Source organism: Geotrypetes seraphini, chromosome 9 (genome assembly GCF_902459505.1).
Source record: "Geotrypetes seraphini chromosome 9, aGeoSer1.1, whole genome shotgun sequence".
NCBI classification, from domain to species: domain Eukaryota; kingdom Metazoa; phylum Chordata; class Amphibia; order Gymnophiona; family Dermophiidae; genus Geotrypetes; species Geotrypetes seraphini.
In genome coordinates, this window is record NC_047092.1 from 118366457 (window position 1) to 118392070 (window position 25614).

The following is a 25614-nucleotide window of genomic DNA, read 5'->3' on the forward strand; positions in this document are numbered from 1 at the left end:
TGTGGAGTTGATGACATGCTGAGCTTGCTGCAGTAATGAGGCCTTGATAAACCAGTCATCTAGATAAGGAAATATGTGAGACCCCCTGAGTGAAATGTTGCAGCTACTACTATCAGGCATTTCGTGAACACTCTCGGTGCTGATGCCAGGCCAAAGGATAATACCATGTACTTGAAATTGCAAGAACCAATTTGAAAGTGGAGATATTTCCTGTGGGCAGGTAATATTGGAATGTGGGTATACGCTTCTTTGAAGCCTAGAGAGTAGAGCCAATCATTCTTCTCCAATAAGGGTAAAAGTTTCCTGAGAGACCATGCAAAATTTCTCCTTCAACAAATATTTGTTGAAAGCATGGAAGTCTAGAATAGGGCAGAGACTTCCAGTCTTTTTTGGTATTGGAAATATTTGGAGTAGAGCCCTTGGCCTCTCTCCTGCAGAGGAACTTATACTATTGCACTAAGCTGGAGAAGGACTGAGAGCTCTTAGTAAAGGAGAGTCTTCTGAAGGGAGCAGAAAAGAGACTCTCTTGGAGGGTGGGTTGGAGACCTTCATAAGAACTACAGGGCATAACCCTGGGGCACTACCTGTAGAACCTGCTGGTATGAAGTTATGAGGGTCTAGTGATGGTAAAAGTGGTGAAGTCTGCTTTCTATGGGAAGATCTGGATGAAGAAAGAGAGAGACATTGGCAATGCTCTCTAGAAGGGAGTCATAAGGACTATTGCTGCTTGGATTGTGGCTGAGATTGAGGCTTTTGTTGTCTCTACTGTCTCAAATTGGTGCTTAAAAGAGACACAAAAATGATGGGTAACCAGAGGCTAATCCATTAAACTTGGGGGTAACAAGAACAATTTATAATTTATAAGGGGAACCCTCAGTGTGAGGTTGTGAGCTTGGAAGAGCAATTTCTACTCTCTAGCATAGGGACGCCCAAAATGTTGATTGCGATCGACCAGTAGATCGCGAAGGCAATGCGAGTCGATCATGGAGCTCCATGATTGACTAACGTTGCCTTCGCGTTCTGCCTGTATACCAACACCGTAAACAGGATGCAGAAACTCCAGGTCAATCATCCTTCCTCTCCTCGACGTCAATTCTGATGTCAGAGAGGAAGTTCCGGGCCAGCCAATCACTGCCTGGCTGGCCCTGAACTTCTTTTCAGATGTCAGAATTGACATCGGGAAGAGGAATGCTGGTTGGCCCAACGCTTCTGCGTCAAGAAGCATGGAGAGACTGGGGCCGGCGGTGGCTTGGGGGCCTGTTCCCCGATGGTGGCGGCAATGGCTTGGGGGAGGGCAGGGAGAAAGAAAGAAAGGTGTCAGGCAGAGAGATAGAAAGAAAGAAGGGAAACAGAAAGAAAGAAAGGGGGACAGGGAGACAGACAAATAGAAAGAAAGGGGGCAGGCAGGGAGACAGAAAGAAAGAAGGGAAATGTAGGGGTGTTTCCTTATTTGCACCTGAAGGTTAGGCCTCTCTGACATCATCAAGCCTGAACCATTGTTTGCAAGAAATCATTCCAGCCTGAACCTAGCAAGAAGAGAAAGAAGAACACATCTTTGCTGTTTCTGCCTGATGCATTCTGGGTATGTACCAGAATTGTATTCTAGTCAAGAACATCTAGCTATGCCTCCATGCTTAGCCTGTGTGAATCCTGGGGGAGGAATTGCTCCTGTGCTGGTCTTATCTAACGAAGGCGCCTCTGTCTCAGCCTGTACGAGACTCTATACAGAAAGGCTATTCATCTAAGTTATGTTTCTGGATTGGTCCGGGGAGGTCATCTGATGAGATCCAAGTGAAAACGTGCTAATTATAATTATTCTGTGTTGGGATGTGAGGGAGCTTACATCTTAACATTGGATTCTCTGCACATCTTACAATAATTAAGACCTGAAAAGTTACCTCTTGTGACTCTCTGCCTGAGAGAGAGTGAAACCGTACTTTTATACCTCTGGATTCCATCACATAAAGGAAACCTTGGCTGCCAACCTAAGTTACAGCTTCTCCAGTTGCTGATGGACTGTTCTTAAACAAAAGGATCTCCATATCTGCTAAGCTGAGGGAAGATGTCTTCCATTTCACCTGATTCTGTGCTACGGCCTAATTGGATGGTGAGGGTAAGGAATTATATGTCTTTTCAGCTGGGTTAGAGAGAGCGAATCCTATTGTCTTTAGGATAAGGATTCGTAAAGCACCTGTGGTGATAAGCGATATATTTAGTTTGCTGTTAATAAAAAATTATTATTATAAGGAATTATAGAGTGTAAGAATTAGTTTACTTATTTATCTAGCAAGAGTGTTGTGATAATTATGTACTGAGTTTCATATATGAAATCGGAAATTTTGTGAACAATAATTAGTTATTGCTGCTGGCTTATGAACTATATTTTTCTATTTTCATAATAAAAGTATTTCTCATTAGCCTGGGTCTGGTGTCATGTAAGTAGGCAAAGAAAGCTGAACCTGGAGGAGATATTATGGACTTCCCTAGAAAACTAACAGGTACGTATTTGTTTATGTAACTGATTAGTGGACCATAAATCTTTCTACAGAAACAGAAAGAAAGGAAGGGGGAGACAGAAAATCAGACAGAAAGAAAGAAGGGGGCAGGGAGAAAGAAAGAAAGGGGAGGGGGCAGGGAGAGAGGAAGAAAAAGTTGGGGGAAGGAATAAGGGCTGGAGGAGAGGAAGCATACAGTAGGCTGAAAGAAGGGAAGAAATATTGGATGCACAGTCAGAAGAAGAAAGTGCAACCAGAGACTCATGAAATCACCAGACAACAAAGATAGGAAAAATGATTTTATTTTCAATGTAGTGATCAAAATATGTCTGTTTTGAGAATTTATATCTGCTGTCTATATTTTGCACTATGGCCCCCTTTTACTAAATCGCAATAGCGGTTTTTAGGGCAGGGAGCCTATGAGCATCGAGAGCAGCGCGGAGCATTCAGCGCAACTCTCTGCGCTAAAAACTGCTATCGCGGTATAGTAAAAAGGGAGGGGGATATATTTGTCTATTTTTGTATAGTTGTAACTGAGGTGTCATTGCATAGAGTCATCTGCCTTGACCTCTTTGAAACCCCCCCAAAATATGTATGATAATTAACATTTTCTCTGCATACAGTGTAATTTGTGTTTTTTTAAAATTTTATTGTTGGTAGATCATTTTGACTTGGTCATTTTAAAAGTAGCTCGCAAGTTGATAAAGTATGGGCACCCCTGGTCTAGCACATCTCTGAATTGATGGACGATGTATTTATTTAGTTAGTTAGTTTTATAGCCTTTCCTCCCCAGGATCCCAGAATGGGTTACATCGGTACATTCACAATATACTGGAAAAATGCAATACGTGTTACAGTGGAACATTCATAACTAGGCGGGACTTTAGAATAAAGAGATTTATTTCAAGTGATATATTTAAGTTAAAATGGTTGATACCTTTTGATGCACTTGATGTAAGTTATAAAAATGAATAAAGAATTACAAAGAAAAAAAAAAAAGAATAAAGAGAGTGTGATAGGTGTTAGAGATACATTTGAATGTATTGGAGGCATATAGAGATACATTTACAATGAATTTGAGGCATTGGATTTTAGGGTATATTCACCATACAGTATATTCAAGATATAGGATTAGGGTGACAGTGGTATTACTCGGCAAACCTGGATATGTGGTACTAATGGGACCTTGGGGTTCTGGAAGGATGCTTGTATAGTACAGTATATTGCAATCAACAATGAGTCTTACATGTTCATATGGAACAGTACACCACACTCACCAGTGAGTCTTAGGTGATCAGTTTCAGTTTTAGACCGCTATAGCCTTAAGGTCTTAGGGTAAGTATGCGCTGGTTTGAGAACAGTATGGTTATCTATATCTTGAATGTCCATGGGAAGCTAGTTCCACAGTTTTGTCATACTATGGAAGAAGGATAATTTCTGAGTGGTTTCCAGTAGATAGTTAATTATTGGAAGAGTAGTAAGAAGAGTGTCTAGAGGTACTGGAGTATTGTCATGAAGACTGAGCTTGTGAAGGTTGTACCTTAGACAAGGTTGACATGAAATCATTGTATTTCTTGGTGAGAAAAATGCCCATCTGCCCCTTTAAGGCCATTTTATGGATTTTTTTTTTTTTAAATGAGCCCCATTCTGTCTCAAGCTCAAATAATCCCTGATATTAATGATAGTGAGTAGAATAGAGGCAGATTTAGTTGAGGTTAAAGCATATGGCATGGAAGAAGGTCGCCTGGTCTTTCAGTTAGCAAAAAGTTTCCCAACCTGGTTCCGCTGTTGCCAGTTCTGTAGAGTGCACTGTACAGCCTGTAAGGCTGCATCATGGCGCTGTGGGGAGTGGGCTCGGGTTGGAGATGTCCGTCCTACTGGGGAGACGGAGCTTTGCCTTATATCTTCTTCTTTCATTGCACTCCTAGAAGCCTCCAATGAAGGGGCTACCATAGTCTCTGCATCTGCCAGAGCTACCTGTAGGAAGCAAGAAAATGAGAAATATGGAAAGTGAAATCTAACAAGTTCAAGCCAAAATTATTAGAACAATAAATAAATGTGGCTAGTATCTCAGAACAACAAATACTGGATTCAATAGGGATCTACTGATCTTAAACTTTTACCCCAAAGCACTTCAGTTATACACAGGGTCTGAAGTAGGGTGGAGTGATGAGGGTTTTGCCCTGGGTGGTATTTTTTTCAGTATGCTTTTGGCATTGCTCTGTGAAGAGAGGAGAGGCATCATGGTGTTGTATTTTGTGTGAGGGTGCCCCAGCTGTTGCAATACATAGTGCCAATGCTAATTACATAGTAGAAATAGGGTGGCATTCACAGACAGCACAATTGTGGGACAGCAGAATTTACAGCAGAGCTTCAATATGGTAACAATGTGGAAACCAATTATCTTTCTTTCATGACTTTCAGTGTATGGACATTACCAAACGCTTACTGAAATATCAATCTAATTCTAATATCTCAAAACTCAACTGGAGCAGAGGACGTAGGTAGAGATCAACGGTAACTAAATAGATAAAGTTGAACACAGAAGGAACTGTATTATAACTGTGCTCTGCAGAACCCTGCAGTGGTGAAGATTTTCAGACAGTAAAATGAATAATTCTACTATTTTATGTAAGACGCATGCCACACTAGTTCACAGCACCCCCTCTCTCCATCTACACATCTCCCTCCATGTTCACGGGTTCAGAACTTGCGACTTTAGTTATTTCCCTCCTGATGTTGTTTCCCCTTAAATGTTTTTCTATTCCTTAAATAATTGTAGTTCACCCCCTCTTTCCTTATGTATCACTAAATGTATATCAATTGTATGTTTATTGGTATAAATTGTTTTATCTTGTCCCCTAAAATTATTATTGTTATACGCATTGAAAATATTTGATATTGCGTTTACATCAAAATTTTAATAAACTTGAAACTTGATTTGAGGTTTTCATCTGGGTGACCCACCCCCCACCTCCTGGACCTCTCCACTTACTTGCTTTTTAAAACCTGGTGGTCTAGCAGTGAAGCAGGGCAGGAGCAATCTTCCTACGTCCATGCCCTGTGCAGAACTGGGAACAAAAATGATTGCCATGAGTTCCGATAGTCTCGCTGGAATTCACGGCAGCCATTTTTGTTATCAGCTCTGCACAGGGCAGGAGTGTAGGAATATCGCTCTTGCCCTGCTTCACCGCTAGACCACAGGCTTTAAAAAGTGAGTACAGTGGACAGGTCTGGGAAGCAGGAGGGAGGTAGGGGTGGGTCAGAGTTGGCCCTAAAGTTATTTGCGATTTTTCCATATTCGCAGGCTGGCTCTGCCCCTAACCCCACGAATATGTACTTCATTAATGCCACATGTTTTCCCAAGAAAGGAGTACCTGTTTGATATTATTTAAAACTCGATGTAAATATCCACATTCATCCTTTAGTGCCTCTATCTTTTGCATGTCATCAGCCTTGGCAACTTCCTGCAATCAGATATAGAGAAGCTGTTATGTGATAGAGAAGGAAACAACATTTACAAAATGAGAGATGAGGTATTTTTCAGAAAGCAGGTGATCATGAGAATATCATGGAATGCAATTAATTTCATTTAATTTAGGCATTTATAATCTGCTTCACAATCAAGTTCTAGGTAGAGAGCAATCAGTCTATATCAAAACTGGATTCTGGTACCCCTTCACATATTTAACAAACTCAATGCCACAGTCAATATATCTTCAGTTCCTAAAGTGACTTATCTCATCAAATTTTTCAACATGCCAGTTCTGCTAGAACAAAAAATTAGTATTACAATTGTACAAACCATCCTTTTATGTGAAAAAAGAAAAATTACATAAGTTCAAATACTGTATGTAGCTTTTTCAGACTGCTTATGGACCCATGATATGAAAAATTGGCCATTCTCAACATCTGCTACTTTAGTTACGTTTTCCCAGAAATGGTCACATATGTGCTTCCGTTCTGACAAACCTCCACCCACCAAGTGGTTCCCACTTATACTAGACAGGCATCATGCGCACACATTAATTACTCAACACTTTTTGGGGACTTTATTGCAACCTGAGGTCACATAGTCCTCACTAAAAGACCCTATGTGAGATGCCACCACTAGCCTGTAAAGAGGTCAGCTCCTGGGAGAGTTTTGCTGGGATAGATTGCTGACCTACTAATTTCGTTGGTGTACTTTTACCAGGAAGGTTGGTGGCAATGTTTGTTCACAACATGGTTTCTGTTTCCTGTCAGCGGCTAGCATGTTCTTGTCTGGACTCCAATATAAGCCTAGAATTATAGACTTCAATTCAGCTTGTCTGGCATGACTTTGTCCTTGCTGGCCAGCTAAGTGGCCCTGAGAGTCTGGTGAAGGTTGGGGTTTTTTTTCCCAAGTGGATAAAATACCCAATGTGAGGTTCTGCCCCCAGCCTGAAAGGGGTTCAGCTCCTGGGAGAGTTTTGCTGGGGTGAAATTCTGATCTCCTAAAACTTCTAATCCCAGCTCTTTTTAATAATCCTCATTTAATTATTTGAAGTATTTTGGATCAAACAAAATGCTTCTTTTGAAGTGAACCCTACCCTAATGTACCTCCCCTTTCCCACTTACCTCCCTTTTATTTTTCTCGATATATTTACTTACTTACCTTTTGTCTCCTCCCCCTCGTTTCATGTATGTCAGTCTGTTCTTACTACCATTTACTTTATCTTTTATAACTTTAGATATGATATATTTTACATTTTTAATTTTTTTTTTTATTGTAAACCGTTTAGATAACCTGCCTGATAAACGGTATATCAAAAATAAAGAAACTTGAAACTTGGGGCTTCTTTTACTAAGGTGTGCTAGCATTTTTAGCACGCGCTCAAGATTAGCGCGGCTAACCACGCACTAAATGAAAAATACTAACGCAAACTCTATGGAGGTGTTAGTGTCTAGCGCGTGCAGCATTGTAGCGCGTACTAAGCGTGTGCTAAAACCGCTAGCACACCTTAGTAAAAGGAGCCCTTGGTATCAATGTGCCTCACTAGCTATGCTGGGCAAGTCTGTTCACATTATGCCTGTTGTTTTCTGCCAGAAGCCACTTTGTTCCTTCCTGGACTCATATAAATCTAGTCACTGTTTGATTTCCTTGCTAGAACTTGGTTTGCACTACTTGGTTTTGTCTTGTGTTGTGGCTGCCTGTTTCATACTGGATTTTTTACATCGCAATAGATGCTCCTTGAACATGCTCCAGTCCTTGTTGAACCTCAGCCTTACTTCTCATTAATGAGTGCCCTGTACTTGTGTCTCAGATTGGGATTCCTCTTCTTAATGATTATGTTCATTTGATTTGATTAAACACTTTCACTATCACATCAGAGCACAACACAAAAAGTACATACTATTACAGTATAATAAAATACAATTAATAAATTAAAATGCAAAAATATGTACAATATCCAAATATTCTGCAAGGACCACCACAACATAAATTACAACAAATACTCTCACAGTGGCCTGAACCAGCAGTCATCCTCCATATCAAAAACAAGGCAGAAAATTTACATTTTTAAAGTTGCTTTGAATTTTACATATCAGGATTTCTCCCTAAAATACATTTGGATTGATTACAATAGAATAAAAATGTGTGTGTGTGTGTGGGTGGTGGGGGAGGGCAGATTTAAACTAGAAGACAGCTGAGACAATAGTGGTTGACTTGGCCTATATAAAACCAACAAATCTGCCTAAAATGTCAACAGCAAGATTTTGAACTAACACCAATAATTATCATCATCAATAACAGTCACATTATCATATTGCTTTGTGTGTGTTCCCAACATCACTGCAGTATTCTGGATTAACTGCAGTCTTCTAACAATTGAAGGTTTTAATCCATTTTGGTTTATGTTTTATTTAACTTATTATACCACCCTTCTTGACAGGGCATAACAGAACAGTGCATATAAAAATAACAGAAAACTGAAGAGAACACTATTTCAATTAGAAGACAGAGAAATAGGAGGAAAGAGAGAGAGAGTAAGCGGTGCCAGTCTACTCCAAGACCTCCACTATAGCCATCACACATCACTGTAAGCCTTCTGAAACAGATACATTTTCAAAGCTGATTTAATTTTTGGGAAAGAAGGTTCTGTGCCTAAGGCCAGGAGCAGTGAATTCCAAAGTAAGGGGAATGCACAGAGGAATGCACTATGATGGGTCGATTCTAAATGAGCTCAAAAGGAGGTAAGTGTAAGTTGCTGTTGTGTAAGGCACTGTTTCTCAACACGCAGGCTGCTTGTTGGGAGTACGTGGCTTGGCCGCTACTACCGGGGATCTTTCCCTGCTCGCCTGCCCACTGGTGTAGCCGCTTCTGGGGATCCCTCCCTGCCTGTCTGAATGCACACCATACCACCCCCTACCCCCGAAGCCGTCCCTGTTACTTTGTCGGAGCCGGACTCGCTCTATCCTCTTCCAGTAGCAACTTAATGCAGGGACGTAGGCAGCGACTCACTTGCTGCGTAGCTGACCTGCAACCTTCTCTCCGACATCAAAATTGACGTCTGAGGGAAGGATTGGGGGCCAGCCATGTGCAGCGTGTGAATGGCTGCACGCACCGTCCCTGCACAGGGTTGCTGCTGGAAGAGGATAGAGCGAGTTAGGCTCCAACAAAGTAACAGGGACGGCTTTGGGTGGGTGCAGCGGGTGGGCAGACAGGCAGTCGAGTAGGGATTCCCGGAGCCTTCTGTGGATGGGTCGGCTTCAGGGGAGAGGGGTATGCGGGGCAGGCAGGGATTCCTGGCGGTGCAACTTAATCTGGGGACAAAGGCTGGAAGGCAGTGAGGGGGAGGGGGCATGAATTTGACGCAGAAAGGGGGCATGAACATGGGACACAGAATGGAGAGAGGACAAGGGCACTAACTTGGGACATAGGGGGGAGGGACTAGAAAGGGAGAATTGTTGGGCATGAGTGTGAGTGAGAGATGGTGCACATGGGGAAAGGAAGAAAGGAAAATTGAGCATGGAGAGAGAAAGATGAATGAGGCAGAGATGCATGGGGAATAGAAGGATGAGAGGGAGGAATGTTGGATTTGGTGGTGCAGAGGGACCAGAGGGACAGATTGAAGGGGATGCAAGGGGGAGGAATGTTGGACACAGTGATGGAGATAGAGATGTGGCATGGTGTTGGAGAGGGATGATAGGAGAAATGAGCATGGGGCTGGTGGGCAGTGGTGAAAAATGCTGCACATGATCAGGGGAATTAGAGAGGGAGAAATGTTGAATGTGGCAGTAGAGGGTTGGGGGAGATGCCTGAATCTCTTAAGACAGATGGACAGTGAGAGAGAGAGGGAGACTTGTTGCAAATAGGGGTGGAGAAGAAAGGAAGAAAAGTTGGACTCATGGAGGGATAGAGAGATGTTGGTTGGGGAAGGGAATGAGGACCGAAGGAGAGAAAGCGTGAAGGCAGAAAGTGGACTCATGGAGAGAGAGAGAGGATGAGAGATGGATAAGGAGGGAAGAAAAAATGTCACACTCAGGGGAAGGGGAGAGGGCAGAGAGTTAAAAGTTGAACTCATGAAGGGAGAGAGAGAGATGTTGGTTGGGGGAGGGAATGAGGACTGGAGGAGAGGAAGTGTACAGGAGGCAGAGAGAAAGAAATATTAGATGCACAGTCAGAAGAAATGCAACCAGAGACTCATGAAATCACCACTATATTTGTATATTTTTCTATAGTTGTTACTGAGGTGACATTGCATATTTTAAAGTCATCTGCCTTGACCTCTTGAGAAAAAAAAATATATAAATGATAATTAATATTTTCTCTGTGTACAGTGTGCTTTGTGTGTTTTTTTTTTATTTTGTGGTTACCATCATGTATTAATAAGATTATGGGCTCCTTTTACAAAGGTTAGGGCCTTAATGTGCGGAATAGTGCGCGCTAAATTGCCACATGCGCTAGACCTTAATGCCAGCACTGAGCTGACGTTAGTTCTAGAAGCGTAGTGCAAGTTTAGCGTGCGCTAAAATCTTGCGTGCGCTAACAAAACTTGCGCATCTTAGTAAAATGAGCCCTATATTGTGGCCCTGATTCTGTGTAGGATGCCCAGGAGAGGTGTCTAGCCTGGGCCAATCAGGTATTAGGATTAGTGGGGATGGGCGGACCCGCTATGCCTAAGGCCTGATTGGTCCAGGCTTCTAGAGCCTGGGCCAATCAGGCCTTAGATTTAGCGGGGATGGGCCGGGAAGGGGCGGGCCCATCTCATTTCCACGAGGCGGGCCCGTCGACTGGACGGCAGCAAGACCCGTCCAGCCGACCAACATGTAAAGGTTAGTTGGGGGAGGGAGGTTAGTTTGGGGGGGGTCGTCGGGCTTTCCGGCAGGAGGATTGGGCATCCTCCTGCCCGCGATTACCAGTTTGGGGGGGAGGGGGGATCCAGGGGGGGTTCCGGCAGGAGGACTGGGCATCCTCCTGTCGGCGATGGGACAGGCGGCCGCGACCGCTATACTTATTGCAGCAGGGAGATCCCTTGCTGCCATAAGTATAGCGGCCGCGTCTACTTACAATGTTGACCAGCATTTTGCTGGCCTACATTTTAAGCGTCTCTTCCTCTACTAGGGAGACGCATAGGGCCGCCTAGGTTCGCCTAGGGCCCGCCTAAGGCCCTTAGGCGAGCTTAGGCGTCTTGCGTGTCTCCCTAGGCTCCCGGAGGCGCCTTCAATATAGGTGGCCTGCCTGGGGAGCATTTTTTTAAAAAACGTGCATCCCGATTGGCTGATTAGACAGCTGTAGGACGCCTACAGCTGCCTAAAATCGGAACGCACTTTGGAGAATCAGGCCCAGTGTGTATATGAAAAATGGATGGAAGAAATTGCATTACAATTAGTATTATTATTATGGGGTGGAGCTTGGGTGGATCTGGGGTGGGGTTTGGGCAGGTCTGGGGTGGAACTTGGGCAGGTCTGGGATGGAGCTTGGGCAGGGGTACTCAGTTGGTATTTGTTAGGCTTACGGGGTACTTGGCTTGAAGAAGTTGAGAAACACTGGTGTAAGAAACATAGTACCCTCCATGGAGTGTGCAACATTATAGTAGAGAAGAGATAAGATGGTTTACTGGTAGGCAGTACCTTGGGAGATAATGTAAGAGTTGTATACAAAACTTAATAGGTAACCAGTGATGCTGTTTAAGGAGAGGAATGACAGAACCTCACTGTTTTGCAGGACAGAAGATTAGGGTGGTCCAAAATAATCAAGTTTATGGGACATGACCTCCACAAATCCATTTTTGTTTTCTCTGGCCACTGTTAATTGTGCCAAATTATAAGCCTTTTGGTGAACACTGAGAGAGGCATAATTGAAAGGGATGTCTAAGTCCGTTTACGTCCATCTCGCAAGTCGTCCAAAGTTAAAAAGAGCCTAAGACACATTTTCGAAAGATACGTCCAACTTTTTTTTACTTTCGAAAATCGTCTAATTATACGTCCTGCCGATCTGATCGTCCAAGCTGCTAAATTGTCCATCTTTATACCGCATTTCCGTCCAACTTTCCATCCAAGTCCAAAACGCCTAGAACAAGCCCTGTTGGACGTGGGAGGGGTCTGCAAAGTGATGGACTGCACACCCAGACATGTCACCTAAATAGTGGGGTACCTTACAGGGTACTGCTGTGAACTTCACAAAAAGGATGCCATGGCTTCTCCTCACTACAGCTCCCTTATAGGTGACGGTGAGCACCCCAAACCACCTCCAGAATCCCCTAGACCCACTTATCTACCACCCCAATAGCCCTTATGGCTGCAGGAGACACTTATATGCCAGTAAAAAAGGGTTTTGGGGGTGTATAGGGGAGTGCACATGTTTCAGTATCAATGCAGCGATTACAGGGGCTTATAGGCATGGGTCCTCCTCTCTATGGGTCCCTAACCAACCCCCAAGATGACTTAAGCTGCCTCTGGGCTGGACGACTAGGCTTTCCTATGCCAGATGGCTAGGTGATGATGGTCTGGAGGTTGAAATTTTAAGTTGTGAATAAAAGTTTTATGTGGGGAGGGGGGGGGGGTTGGTGATCACTGGGGTAGTGTGTGAGGGTCTGTGTTATGTGTTTGCAGTGCGAGAGGGAGAATTAGAAGGCCTTGAGCAGATGCATGCTCAAGGCCCGGCAGAGGCAGGAAGTTCTTCAAGCGGCACCAGCACGTCCTTTGGGCTGCGTGCCGGTGCCAGACAGGGGGGGTAAGTTTCAAGTTGTTCGGGGGGGGGCCTTTGCGAGTGGGGGGGGAGCAGCGTCGCTGGCCTCGGGGGGGGGGGGGGGGAACGTATCAAGCGAGTTTCCATTGTTTCCTATGGGGAAACTCGCTTTGATATACGAGTATTTTGGTTTACGAGCATGCTTCTGGAACGAATTATGCTTGTAAACCAAGGTTTCACTGTACTTGTAAACTTTATGTTTAAATGCAATAAAAAAGGAGGTGGGGGCACTGCTTGCCCTGGATCAGTAGCATGGAATGTTGCTACTTAATGGGTTTTGTCCAGGTACTAGTGACCTGGATTGGCCACCGTGAGAACGGGCTACTGGGCTTGATGGACCATTGGTCTGACCCAGAAAGGCTATTCTTATGTTCTTAAATAAGCAAGTTTATTGCTGTTAGAACAGCAGAGAAAGTCTACCTGGAATGGTCAGGGGAACTACATAAACTGCAAGCCATAAAAACCTAGAGGGGAACAGAAGTGCAAATATCTCTCTCTGAGAAGCAGATTCTTAGCAAGTGGCGCCCAGTGTGGAATTATAATGTAGAAATAGTAACCACTACAATTGAGCTTCAGTTTGAGCAGTAGGAAAATCTAGTCTGGCGTAGTGATTAGAGCTGGAGCCACCGCTTATCCAGCTGGAAGCCTAGCCCTGAGATATAACAAGCTAGAGAAATTCCAAGCCATAGGCCAAGTATAAGGGCTGCATTTTAAACTGCAGCTGGATCATTTGGAAACTCTGGACTGATAATAGTTTAAGCCATAGCCCCTGCATATACTGGTGAGAGACTGGTGGTGTGTACATAGAAGATTGAAAGCAATACACATGAGAATCTGGGAGCAGGGATGGCAGAAAGTCTGGATAGTTCTGTAGCAGTGACCTCTGAATAAAGATGACCACTAGTTCTTTTGTAGGGCATGGTCGAGGAAAAAATAATTAAGATAAAAAAGAGAGGCATAAGAAAATTACAAAGGTTGGCTTAACAAGTAAGACAGCCTGCCTGTGCAGCAAACAGGCTTCAGTATATTTTGTTTTAAGAAATACAGAATTATAGCCCAACCTCTGATTCTGGACTGTATAGGTGTAGATTGCATAAATGTAAAAGCTATGCATTGTTAGTTCATATTTTTATGTATGTTCCCCAGGCAATAGCATTTATTTCTGTGCATAAATCAGTTTTATGTGAAAAAAAGACATACAAAATTACCCGAAAGCATGTACAAATAGGCACATGAATGGACCAAGCAGACCTTTTCTGATGACATCTTCTGTATAATTATTGACATGTGGCTCTATCAGTCATGAGCAGCTTTCGTAACACAAATCAGAATTTAAACAATAAACTAGATGGATATAAGAACTCCCAAATCAATGGCAAAATGCAACCCACCCAAAATAGGAGCTGAAATTCAGTTTACATTCTTTATATGTATTAAGTGGAGGAAAAAGACCTCAGTGATAGTTCATACATTCAGTACAAATGATTGAACATATCTTGCAGGTTGTGGGTTCAAACCCCACTCTGCTCTCTTAATCTCCACGGCCCCAGGTACATTAGACAGACTGTGAGCTCGCCAGGACAGCTAGGGAAAAATGCTTGAGTTCCTGATTGTATACCACTTAATACACCTTGTTCAAGTTGTATATGAAATCCCAATAATGTGGCAGGGACTAGTCATTTGTTGTGTGATATACACCAACATTGTGGCTCATGCTGGAAACTCCTTCCTGCGGAAGTTTTGACTAGCGAAACAGACAGCTCCATCGAAAGCCAGCAGTCAGCTGTTCAATATGATATTCATGAAGTGTTAACAGAACTATTAAAATGATAGAAGATTGAAATGTTTAAAATAATTAAATATTAAAGTTGGTGATTTGGAGGATTCTTGACTAATGATTGAAAGACTATAAGGTATGTCCAATTACTTGTATTAAATGTATGGACTACCACTGAGATTTTTTTCCTCCACTTAATATATAGAAGGATGTAAACTGAATTTCAACTCCCATTTTGGGTGGATTGCATTGTGCTATTAATTTGGAAGTTTTTATGTCTATATGCGGTTTCAATTATGATTTGGAGGTTTGTTGGTTGTTTTTTTTTACCAATGATTGAAAGACTGATCACTTGTATTGAATATATGGACTACCACTGAGGTCCTTTTCTCCACTTAATATATAGAAGGATAGAATCTGAAATCCAGCTCCAATTTTGAGTGGAATCATATCACAAAGACATGTATATTTCTTCCTGAAAGTGATGTCTTGTATGAATATAGAAAAAGAGAGAAAAATCCAAAATGAAAGAGAAATAGAGAAAGGAAGTGGTAAAATGTATGTAAAGTTAAACAAGAGGAACTCGAGAGTGAGAGAGAGTAAAAGAGACTTCAGTTACAGAGACAGAAAATGAAAGAAAAGTAAGTTATCAAAAGGAAATTAAAAGAGTTCTTGAATTTATGTACCAGTTTCTCATTTTCTAGTTTCAGGGAACTGATAGTCATTTCTTTCCTCTCACTCTGGTCTCTGAACTTCTCTACTTGTACAGTTAATTCTGTAGTCCTGGGAGACAAAATAAGCAAGAGAGAGACAACATGGATGTTTATTCATAATAAAAACAATTTTGAGAGACTTTTATTTAAAAATTTAAAAATGAATAAATCCTGTAAAAGTTCAGCAGTGCTTTTTAAATTGCATATATGCTAGCTTATACAAAGCTGCAGTAGAGCTGTAAGCCGGTGAGGTAAATACTCCAACACTCATAGCATTCCTATCATTGGAGCATTTACCTTGTTGGCTTGTGGTAGAAACCTCTACCACGTCTTTGTAAAAGGAGCCCATAGTTTTACTTTCTAGATATTGCAATAAATAAAATTTCCAAATTATACCATGAAATCAAGTACACTACAAATTCTGAAGGAAATGAATTATATTCCGAAATTATATGCATGGTGGGAAAGAATATACTATCATCTACCCAATAAGGATGATGAGATAGACTGTAAAATATTAATAGAGATTAGAAAGACTACTACAGTAATTATGTAAGCATAATATTGTAAGATTTCAATTATTTCCTTATTGCTTGGGTGAGTATCTCATCATGCCATGCCAGGGAGTTTAAGTTTCTCAATACCACAACTAACTCTTTCATAGAGAACATAAGAACATAAGAAGTTGCCACCGCTGGGTCAGACCATTGGTCCATCGCGCCCAGCGGTCCGCTCCCATGGCGTCCCGTCAGGTCTATGACCTGTAATGTGGTTCCTGTCCATTTCTGTAACCTACCTCTTCTTTTTATCTGTAACCCTCAATCCCCTTATCTTTTAGGAACTTATCTAAACCTTCCTTGAAACTCTGCAATGTGCTCTGGGCTATTACAACCTCCGGAAGTGCGTTCCATGTGTCCACCACCCTCTGGGTAAAAAAGAACCTCCTAGCATTTGTTCTAAACCTGTCCTCTCTCAATTTCTCCGAGTGACCCCTTGTGTTAGTGGTTCCCCACAGTCTGAAAAATCTGTCCCTGTCCACTTTCTCTATGCCCCTCAGGATTTTGAAGGTTTCTATCATGTCTCCTCTAAGTCTCAGCTTTTCCAGGGAGAAGAGCCCCAGCATCTTCAACCTGTCAGCATACGAAAAGTTTTCCATACCTTTTATCATTTTAGTTGCTCTCCTCTGGACCCCCTCAAGTACTGCCATGTCCTTCTTGAGGTACAGCGACCAGTACTGGACACAGTACTCCAGATGTGGGTGCACTATTGCACGATACAGAGGCATGATGACTTCCTTCGTCCTGGTCGTGATACCCTTTTTAATGATACCCAACATTCTGTTCGCTTTCTTTGAAGCCGTCGCGCACTGTGTTGATGCTTTCAATGTTGTGTCCACCATCACCCCCAGGTATCTTTCAAGGTTGCTTACCCCTAGCAGTGATCCCCCCATTTTGTAGCTGAACATCGGGTTCTTTTTCCCTACATGCATGACCTTACATTTCTCTATATTAAAACTCATTTGCCACTTTTTTGCCCACTCTTACAGTCTTGTTAGGTCTCTTTGCAGGACCTCACAGTCTTCCACGTTTCTAACCCTGCTGCAAAGCTTGGTGTCATCAGCAAATTTGATAACCTCACATGTCGTCTCCATCTCCAGGTCGTTGATGAATATATTGAACAGGATTGGTCCCAGCACCGACCCCTGTGGAACTCCACTCGTGACCCATTGCCAGTCTGAGTAATGGCCCTTTACTCCAACCCTCTGCTTCCTGCCTGCCAGCCAGTGTTTGATCCATCGGTGGATATCCCCCTGCACCCCGTGGCTTCACAGCTTCTTAAGTAGTCTTTCGTGAGGTACCTTATCGAAGGCTTTTTGGAAGTCAAGGTAAATGATGTCTATGGATTCCCCTTTATCAAGTTTCAAGTTTATTTAAATTTGATAAATCGCTTATTACATACTAAGCGAGTAACATTAAAATATAAAATAGATCAAGTTTCAAATTTATTAGGATTTTATATACCGCCTATCAAGGTTATCTAAGCGGTTTTTACAATCAGGTACTCAAGCATTTTCCCTATCTGTCCCGGTGGGCTCACAATCTATCCAACGTACCTGGGGCTATGGAGGACTGAGTGACTTGCCCAGGGTCACAAGGAGCAATGTGGGGTTTGAACCCACAACCCCAGGGTGCTGAGGCTGTAGATCCAACCACTGCACCACACACTCCTCCTAAAGTTCATTATACAACTTTAAAAGGGGTTAAAAACAAACTGACAAGATAAACAGACTCAAATACATAAGGGAAAGGAAAGGAAGAGAAGACAGTTACAATTGATATTTTTCATAATTGGGAAGAGAAGAAAAACCACATAAGGGAAAAACATATGGAATGGGATTAAGATTGTTAAAAATGAATTATTTAAACATTAAATGCATCTTTAAATAGAAAAGTTTTTAAATTATTTTTGAATCTGCTGAGATCTTTAACTTCTCTTATATATAAAGGTAAGGCGTTCCAGGTTAAAGGGGCCATTACAGAATATATATCGTGACGTCCGGTTCCAATAATTTTCAAAGAAGGAATCATTAGCGATCCACCTGGTTGTTTATTCCTTCAAATAAATACAGTAAGTTCATGAGGCACGACCTTCCCTTGCAGAAGCAGTGCTGGCTCGCCTTCAGATGTCCATTGCCTTCTATGTATTCGCAGATTGCGTCCTTGACTAGTGCTTCCATCATCTTTCCCTGTTGCCAGAACTGATAAGGTAGGATACTTTAAATCTAGTTCTAGACAGAATGCAAGATCTAGTTCAAAAGGTAATAGAGGCGAAACCACTAGGAACTAATAATCTTAACACAATCTGATTTAAGGTGAAGAGGTAATAAATACAAGTACTATGGTAACAACCTTAGAAAGGGATGCTGATAAAATAAGGAAACTAATGAAAATTAGGTTTCTTACCTCTGCTAATCTTCCTTCTTGTAAATCTCGTTTGGAGGCTGAACTCGGCTGAATGGCTAATAAAACTTGTTCCCTCCCCTCTAGGCCATCTGCCTGGTAGCTTCCTGTCATGCTCAGTTTGTCGAAAAGTCAGTGATATCTAGTGCAAACAGGAAACAGAAAAAGAGAAGAGAGGGTGCGGGAACTCCCGCTACCAGTCAATTCTGCTCACGAGTACATCAAACACAAGGAGCCACGGCCAAAAAAGGCCAATTTTTTTTTTTTTTTTTTTTAAATATATGAGAAATAGAAATTTGAACATGTACAAATTGCAAAACAGATAAATCCACCTAACGTAGACACAGGAACCCCAGCCACCCCTTGAACCCAACCTATGGAATTCTTAGTGAGTCTGGTCAAAGACAGTAATCCAGCTTACCAATAATTGAAGAGGCGATCTGCAAATCGGACAAAACAGATTGGCAGGAGTTCAGTCTCCAGAGGAGATTTCAAGAAGGAAGATTAGCTGAGGTAAGAAACTTAGTCTTTCATTCTTGTACAATCCCTCTGGAGGCTGAACTTGTGGGATGTATCAAAGCAGCCCCAATTCTCAGGGGGGGGGCCCGATGAGCTCGCCGCCATAATGGAAGCGCCAAAGGTCCCCATCTTCCCTAGCTGCCACATCAAGCCGGTAAAACCTGGTAAAGGTATGAAGTGAAGCCCACAAGGCCACCCTACAAATATCCTCAGGTGAAACCACTAGAGACTCCGCTACTGAGGAAGCCATGCCTTTGGTAGAGTGAGCCTTCACCCCAAGGGGAGGCTTCTTCCCCGCTGAAACATAGGCAGCGGAAATGGCCACATGTATCCAATGCGAGATGGTAGCCTCAGAAGCAAGCCAACCCTGGCGTGCGTTGCCCGCTAGAACAAAGAGATGATCCAACAGACGGAAATCATTAGTGGCCTCCAGGTATCTCAAAAGGAGACGTCGCACAGCCAGAGACCACAAAACATGGTCCTTAGACTTGGAACCCGAAGGAACAAAGGCTGGCAACTGAACACTCTGGTTGACATGGAAAGAGGAAATCACTTCCGGAAGAAAGAAAGAGACAGTTCTCAAAATCACCACGGACACAGTGAAGTGAAGAAAAGGATCTCTGCATGACAGAGCCTGAAGCTCCGACACTTACCGTGCCAAAATGACTGCCACAAGAAAAACGGTATTAATGGTAAGCTCTTGCAGAGAGATGCCATCCAGGAGTCCATAGGGCGGACGAGTCAGGGAGTGGAGGACCAAATTCAGGTTCCACATCAAACACGATGGTCATAAGCTGCAGTCTCCCAGCTCCTCTCAAGAACCAGACAACGTCCGGGTGAAATGCCAGAGAACCCCTGAACGAAGAGGGACCTAAACAGGAAAGTCCCGCAATCTGGACACAGAGAGAAGAAACTGCCATACCCTTCCTGAGGCCAGCCTGCAGGAAGTCCAGAAAATGAGCCACCGACGATGCCAGAATCCACCTTAACCCCCGCACACCAAGCCTGAAAGCACCTTCAGGCGTTCGCGCAGGCCAATACAGTTGATTTCTGCTGGCTCTGAAGGAGCGTGGCAACAACTGCAGAGGAATAATCCCTGGCCCTCAAGGCCGCTCGCTCAAGCGCCAGGCTGAAAGACCAAAGCGGTCCGGATCTTGAAGTGTAATTGGGCCCTGCATGAGCAACGTCCGATGGCAAGAAAGAAGCAGACCCCTCTCCGAGTTCAACCTCATAAGGTCTGCATACCAAGGTCTTCTGGGCCAGTCCGTAGCCACAAGGATCCCGGACCCCTGTGAGAGGTGTGACAAACCTACAGCAATCCCAAGGTTTATCACAGAGAAGTATAGGAAATCATACAAACCCCGGTGCAGAAGGGCAGACCAGGTCAAAGCCCAGGACAGTAATTTAGCTGACTACCCTATGTGCAGTGAAGAGGAGACTGATACAGAACAGGAAAGGTTTTCCTTACCTAAGGCAGTGCCAAAGCAAAGCAGGAAATCTCTGCCCTACTATTATCCAGTTCTTGTAAGGCAGAAAACAGACAGACAGTTTTCCCTCAGAGAAACATCCCAGGCTGAGGAAGGAAAGCCCGTCCCCCCACAGAAGCCAAGGGGGTATGCTTTTTCCTCAGCTTAAAGCGAGGCTCAGCAGAGAGCAGGGGACAGGACGGGCAGAGAGAAAGGAAGCTCAGAACGGGAATGAGCTTACCAGCCCTGACTGGGAAATGAGGGAAGAGCCAGCTGAAGAAAACCTATCTTCAAGATTCTTTACCTCAGAGCCAGGTGAGGCTATGATAGTGGAAGACAACAGTGCTGCCGCTGAGATTTGGCCAGAACAAATGGAAGTGGCTTGAAACAAATGTGAGTCTTGGATGTTTTCCATGGCTGGTTTTTTTTTTTATTTTTTTATTTAAGGGCTACCAGAGAGGGTAATTTTGGACTGTAAAGTTTTCTACATTTTTCTTCTGTGCTTTAAGCCAAGGGACAGTATCCTTCACTGTATAAAACAGTGATTAAATTGAGCCAAATGCAGGAAATTCAGCCTGTTTGTTTCTCTGATTCACTGTTAACAGAACTCCGTTTTTCTCTGTTAAAACCATCCCCAGTTTTGGATTGAGTTCATCTTTGAGAACCAATATTTGCTGTCTCCTGCCTAAAGGATATAAAGCTGTCTATGTGCCTTGCTAAGGAACCTGCTTCCCAGAAGTGTAAATGATTCTGTCTCTTTCTCATGGCTACCTGTGCCAGCAGACCAGTAGTGCTGGCTTATTAATCACTGCCATAGTCTCCCATCCTGCAGCTCAGGATCAGAGAGCCGCTTATTCTAACTTGTAAAATAATGAAGCATTTAAGCAAAATAATTGTATTCTTTTTCCTACATAAAGTATGCCTAGCCTTAAGACTCTGGTGAGGACTATGTATAATCTTCTTGCTAAAGTCCAGAGCTGGCAGTAGAGTTAAGTTTGGTTGGTGGAACCTTTTCTTTTAGTTATTCTTTCATGCTCACATTGAAACCTGTGATGGACTATGATTTTGAGGCCAGTGGCCAAATAAAGTTTATATTTTTCATTAAGGCCATTTTGATTGAAAAGTATTCTTTGAAAGACAATTGAAAGAGCAATTCTAGGGTGTTGCCTAGGGGTAAAAATCCTGAGAAGCTCCCCTAGTTCCAGGGGGACGACATATTGGAGCAACATGTCACTACCTGACTGCCCGTTACACTCTTTGAGGGCACAGGTGTGATAGAGGACACCCAGCGCAGCATGTGCCCTATCATGGACCACGGGGGAAAGACACACAGAAGTCCCCCTTCGGGCCAAGGATGAACCAGAGCGTCGAGTCCTTCGCTGCCGACCTCCTGTCGGTGGCTGAAGAACCTGTCCACCGTCCTGTTCTTTGAAGACACCATCAGATCGAAGGTGGGACGACCCCAGTGGTGCACTATGGCCTCAAACACTAGCCCAGACAGGGACCATTCTCCCTGGTCCAGAGCCTGATGACTGAGAAAGTCAGCCTGAACGTTGTCTACGCTGGCCACATGAGCCACGGCCAAAGCCAAGAGATGACGCTCCGCCCAAGCAAAGAGCATCAGAGCCTCCAACTCCAGCAGGGGACTCCCTGTGCCCCCTTGACGGTGGAAACTTCCTTGAAATCTCAGCATACTAGAATGGACATACTGGAATCCAAAAATTGAACAGACTGTCACACTGGAGTCTGAGAGGGAGAGAACTCCATTTAGCCATAGAACCCTTTTTCTCATGAAAGCCTGATGCATCATATCCACAACTTCCAGCGGAAAATAGTCACCAGCAGCAAAACCCGATCCGTGGGACTCAGATTTGGAATGTTTAGAAGAACTATGAGACTTTTCCCCTGGAAATGTGGTCGCATTTCGCGAAAGCACTCTCCCCACCCAATTTAGGCATCCCGGATGCTGGAATCACATCTCTGGGGGAATCAGAGGAAAGCAGGGCCTCTCCGGAGGACAGTGCAGAATCCATGCACGGTACATGCCCCTCACGGGCCGCAGCGCACGGAATACACAGCTGCGAATCAGCCAGCCATCCTCCGCATTTATGGCATGAATCCATGCCATCTTGTTCTGAGGTGGCCATCTGTGAAGTTTGGAACAAAAACGAAGCTTCTAAGTACAAAAAATATACTTTTGAAAACTTTAAAGAAAATCCAAGATGGCCACCACAGGTACCGATTTTGCCCTAAAACTACCAGGGAAAAATGCAGGAAACCCGGAAAAATTGTGATTTTACAGGTGTGTGTGTGTGGGGTAGGGGTGGGGGGGGGGGGGGGGGGGAGGACCAGGGAATGCAGTGAAACCACCCATAACCCCGATTTCAAAATCCCCCCAAATCACCAAACTCAGGGTCACACAGGCACCACTGAGACATTTGCTGCAATGAAAGTCTATGGAAGCCTGCAACACACAGTACAAGTAAGGAGATCAGTACCGCAGGAGCTGAAAACTGGATTTTTTTCAGTTCTGACCGCCTCACCTTCTCTGTCACCACAGAACACGACCACCAGGACCCCTCAGGAAAATTAGGGAAGACAAACGGTTTGGTTCTGATCCCTGCATATCTTCACGGAACTGCAGCAACTTGCACTCTACCCCTATGCGGACGAACCAGCGGAGAGATGGCTCTCAATCCCGGAGACCCGATCCAATCTGCAGGCTGTCTAGAGGGCTTACTGCAGTTAAAGCTAACAGAGCACTCTCCAGAAGCAGACAAAATTTAAAATGTCTGTGATATCCCGCCAAAGAATCACTTCCACAGAGTTGATCCGCAGCACTTGGGCAAACCTGCAAAACAAATCAAATAAAGACTAGGAATTGAAAACAAATTACGAGCAGAAGAGACTGATTTCACCCATGCAGTGAGGCTGCAGAAACAAACTGAGCATGACAGGAAGCTAGCAGGTAGATGGCCTAGAGGGGAGGGAACAAGTTTTATTGGTGCCAGAGTAAAGAAGATAATGAAGTGAGATTAAACGGAGTCTTCCACAAGTACAAATTACCCTACTTCAGGGTGTAGTATATAGAAAAGGAGGATATATGGTCTCCGAAACCCCCATTTTTATTTTTATTCATCACCATAAATATCTATGATGTTAAAATTGAGAGGGTTTACGGCAATGAGGAGGACTGGCTAATAATTATGCATATTAAAGATAAGTTCTAAAAACTTACTGTGATATTGCCTGATTTACTATTTACCTATTGAAGGATTTAGCAACAGTAAGATTTTGGGAGAGTGTGGCGCAGTAGTTAAAGCAACAGCCTCAGCACCCTGGGGTTGTGGGTTCAAACCCATGCTGCTTCTTGTGACCCTGGGCAAGTCACTTAATCCCCCCATTGCCCCAGGTACATTAGATAGATTGTGAGCCCACCGGGACAGACAGGGCAAAATGCTTGAGTACCTGAATAAACCCATATAAATAGTTCTGAGCTCTCCTGGGAGAATGGTATAGAAAATTGAGAAAAAAAAAAAATTAAAGAGGAGGTGGTGATAAGGGTCAATGATCATGCTGTAAACCCTTTCAATTTTAACCCTATATCCACCTTTTCTATATACTATACCCTGAAGTGGGATAATTTGAACAAGTTTTATTAGCCCTGCAGCCGAGGCTAAAGAGGATGCAAGATCCCACAAATTCAGCCTCCAGAGGGATTGTACAAGAATTAGAAATTAAAATCAGTAGTTACAAGGATTTAAAGACTACATGAAGAAGCATAGACAGTGTTCAAAAATATCATATTGGAAGCACAGTCAATGTATTCTACAAATTAAAAAAAAATATTGTAAAAATTCATACTTTAAAAAATGGAAAGGATGACGAAATTAAAAAGATAGGAAGGCAAAAGAATAGTGGCAAATTAAATGTAAAACATTAATAATGCAGGCCAAGAAATAATTTGAGGATAGACTTGATAAAGAGGCAAAAGCAAATAATAAAATTTCTTAAAAATTTTTTTTTTTTAATCTTTTGTTTTTAATCTTTCCTTTTCTATTTTTAAATGGAGTTCTTTTCTTGATGAATGCGAATTATACATTGTAAACCGCTTGGATCCTTTTAGGCCGTTATGCGGTATATAAAGTTTTTAATAAACATAAACAAACATAATATCTGGCAACTAAAACTCAATGCAAAGAAATACAGAGTAATGCATTTGGGGATTAGAAATCAGAAGCAGCCATATGTGTTGGGAGGTGAGAGGCTGATATGTATAGATGGGGAGAGGGACCTTGAGGTGATAGTGTCCGAAGATCTAAAGGTAAAGAAACAGTGTGACAAGGCAGAGGCTGTTGCCAAAAGGATGTTAGGCTGTATAGATAGAGGCATAACCAGAAGAAGAAAGAAGGTGTTGATGCCCTTGTACAGGTTGTTGGTGAGGCCCCACTTGGAGTATTGTGGAGTATCTGGCATAGGACATAAGAAAACTTGAAGCGATCCAGAGGAAGGTGACAAATGAGGAGGGACTGGAAACCCTGAATATGTATACCCTAGAGCAGGGGTGTCAAAGTCCCTCCTCGAGGGCTGCTATCCAGTCAGGTTTTCCCCAATGAATATGCATGAGATCTATTTGCAAGCACTGCTTTCATTATGTGCTAATAGATCTCATGCATATTCATTGGGGAAATCCTGAAAACCCGACTGGATTGCGGCCCTCGAGGAGGGACTTTTGACACCCCTGCCCTAGAGGAAAGGAGGGACAGGGGAGATATGATTCAGACGTTCAAATACTTGGAAAGTATTAACATAGAACAAAATCTTTTCCAGAGAAAGGAAAAGAGTAAAACCAGAGGGCATAATTTGAGGTTGAGGGGTGGTAGACTCAAGAATAATATTAGGAAAGTCTTATTTATGGAGAGGGTGGTTGATAAGTAGAATGTGTTCCCGAGGGAAGTCGTGGAGAGGAAAACAATGATAGAGTTCAAAAAAGTGTGGGATGAACACAGAGGAACTCTAATCAGAAATAATGGTATATATTCAAGAACTAAGGCCAGTACTGGGCAGACTTGCACGGTCTGTGTCCCGTATATGGTCATTTGATTTAGTATGGGCTGGGGAGGGCTTCGACAGCTGGGATGGTTTAGATGGGCTGGAGTGAGCTTTGATGGAGACTTCAGCAAATGGAACCTAAGCCCAGTACTGGGCAGAGCTCTGGGTTTCAGGTCCAGAAATATCTAGGATGGACCATTCGTTTTTTTTTTCTGCAATAATGTACTATGTTACTATGTTACCAACATAGAATGCAAATAATGAGGAATCCCATTAAAGTAAGTCTGGTGAGTCAGGACCATGATTTTATATCTAATTCATGCCGTCAAAAATTACAAAGACTAGGGGACACTCGATGAAGTTACAGGGAAATACTTTTAAAACCAATTTGAGGAAATTTTTTTTTCACTCAGAATAGT

The 25614-nt window shown here is 43.1% G+C and overlaps 1 protein-coding gene across 5 annotated transcripts in view; it reads right to left on the reverse strand.

Moving 5' to 3' along the window:
• The window catches only part of CROCC2 (ciliary rootlet coiled-coil, rootletin family member 2), a 993480-nt gene that overhangs the window by 594829 nt on the left and 373037 nt on the right, over window positions 1-25614 (reverse strand). For all 5 annotated transcript variants that reach the window (XM_033959482.1, XM_033959484.1, XM_033959480.1 and 2 more), the window contains 3 exons: window positions 15172-15268; window positions 5873-5962; window positions 4272-4472 (listed from right to left, as the gene is read on the reverse strand). In XM_033959482.1, coding sequence (XP_033815373.1) covers window positions 4272-4472; window positions 5873-5962; window positions 15172-15268 — 388 coding nt within the window. The remainder of the gene's footprint in view (window positions 1-4271; window positions 4473-5872; window positions 5963-15171; window positions 15269-25614) is intronic.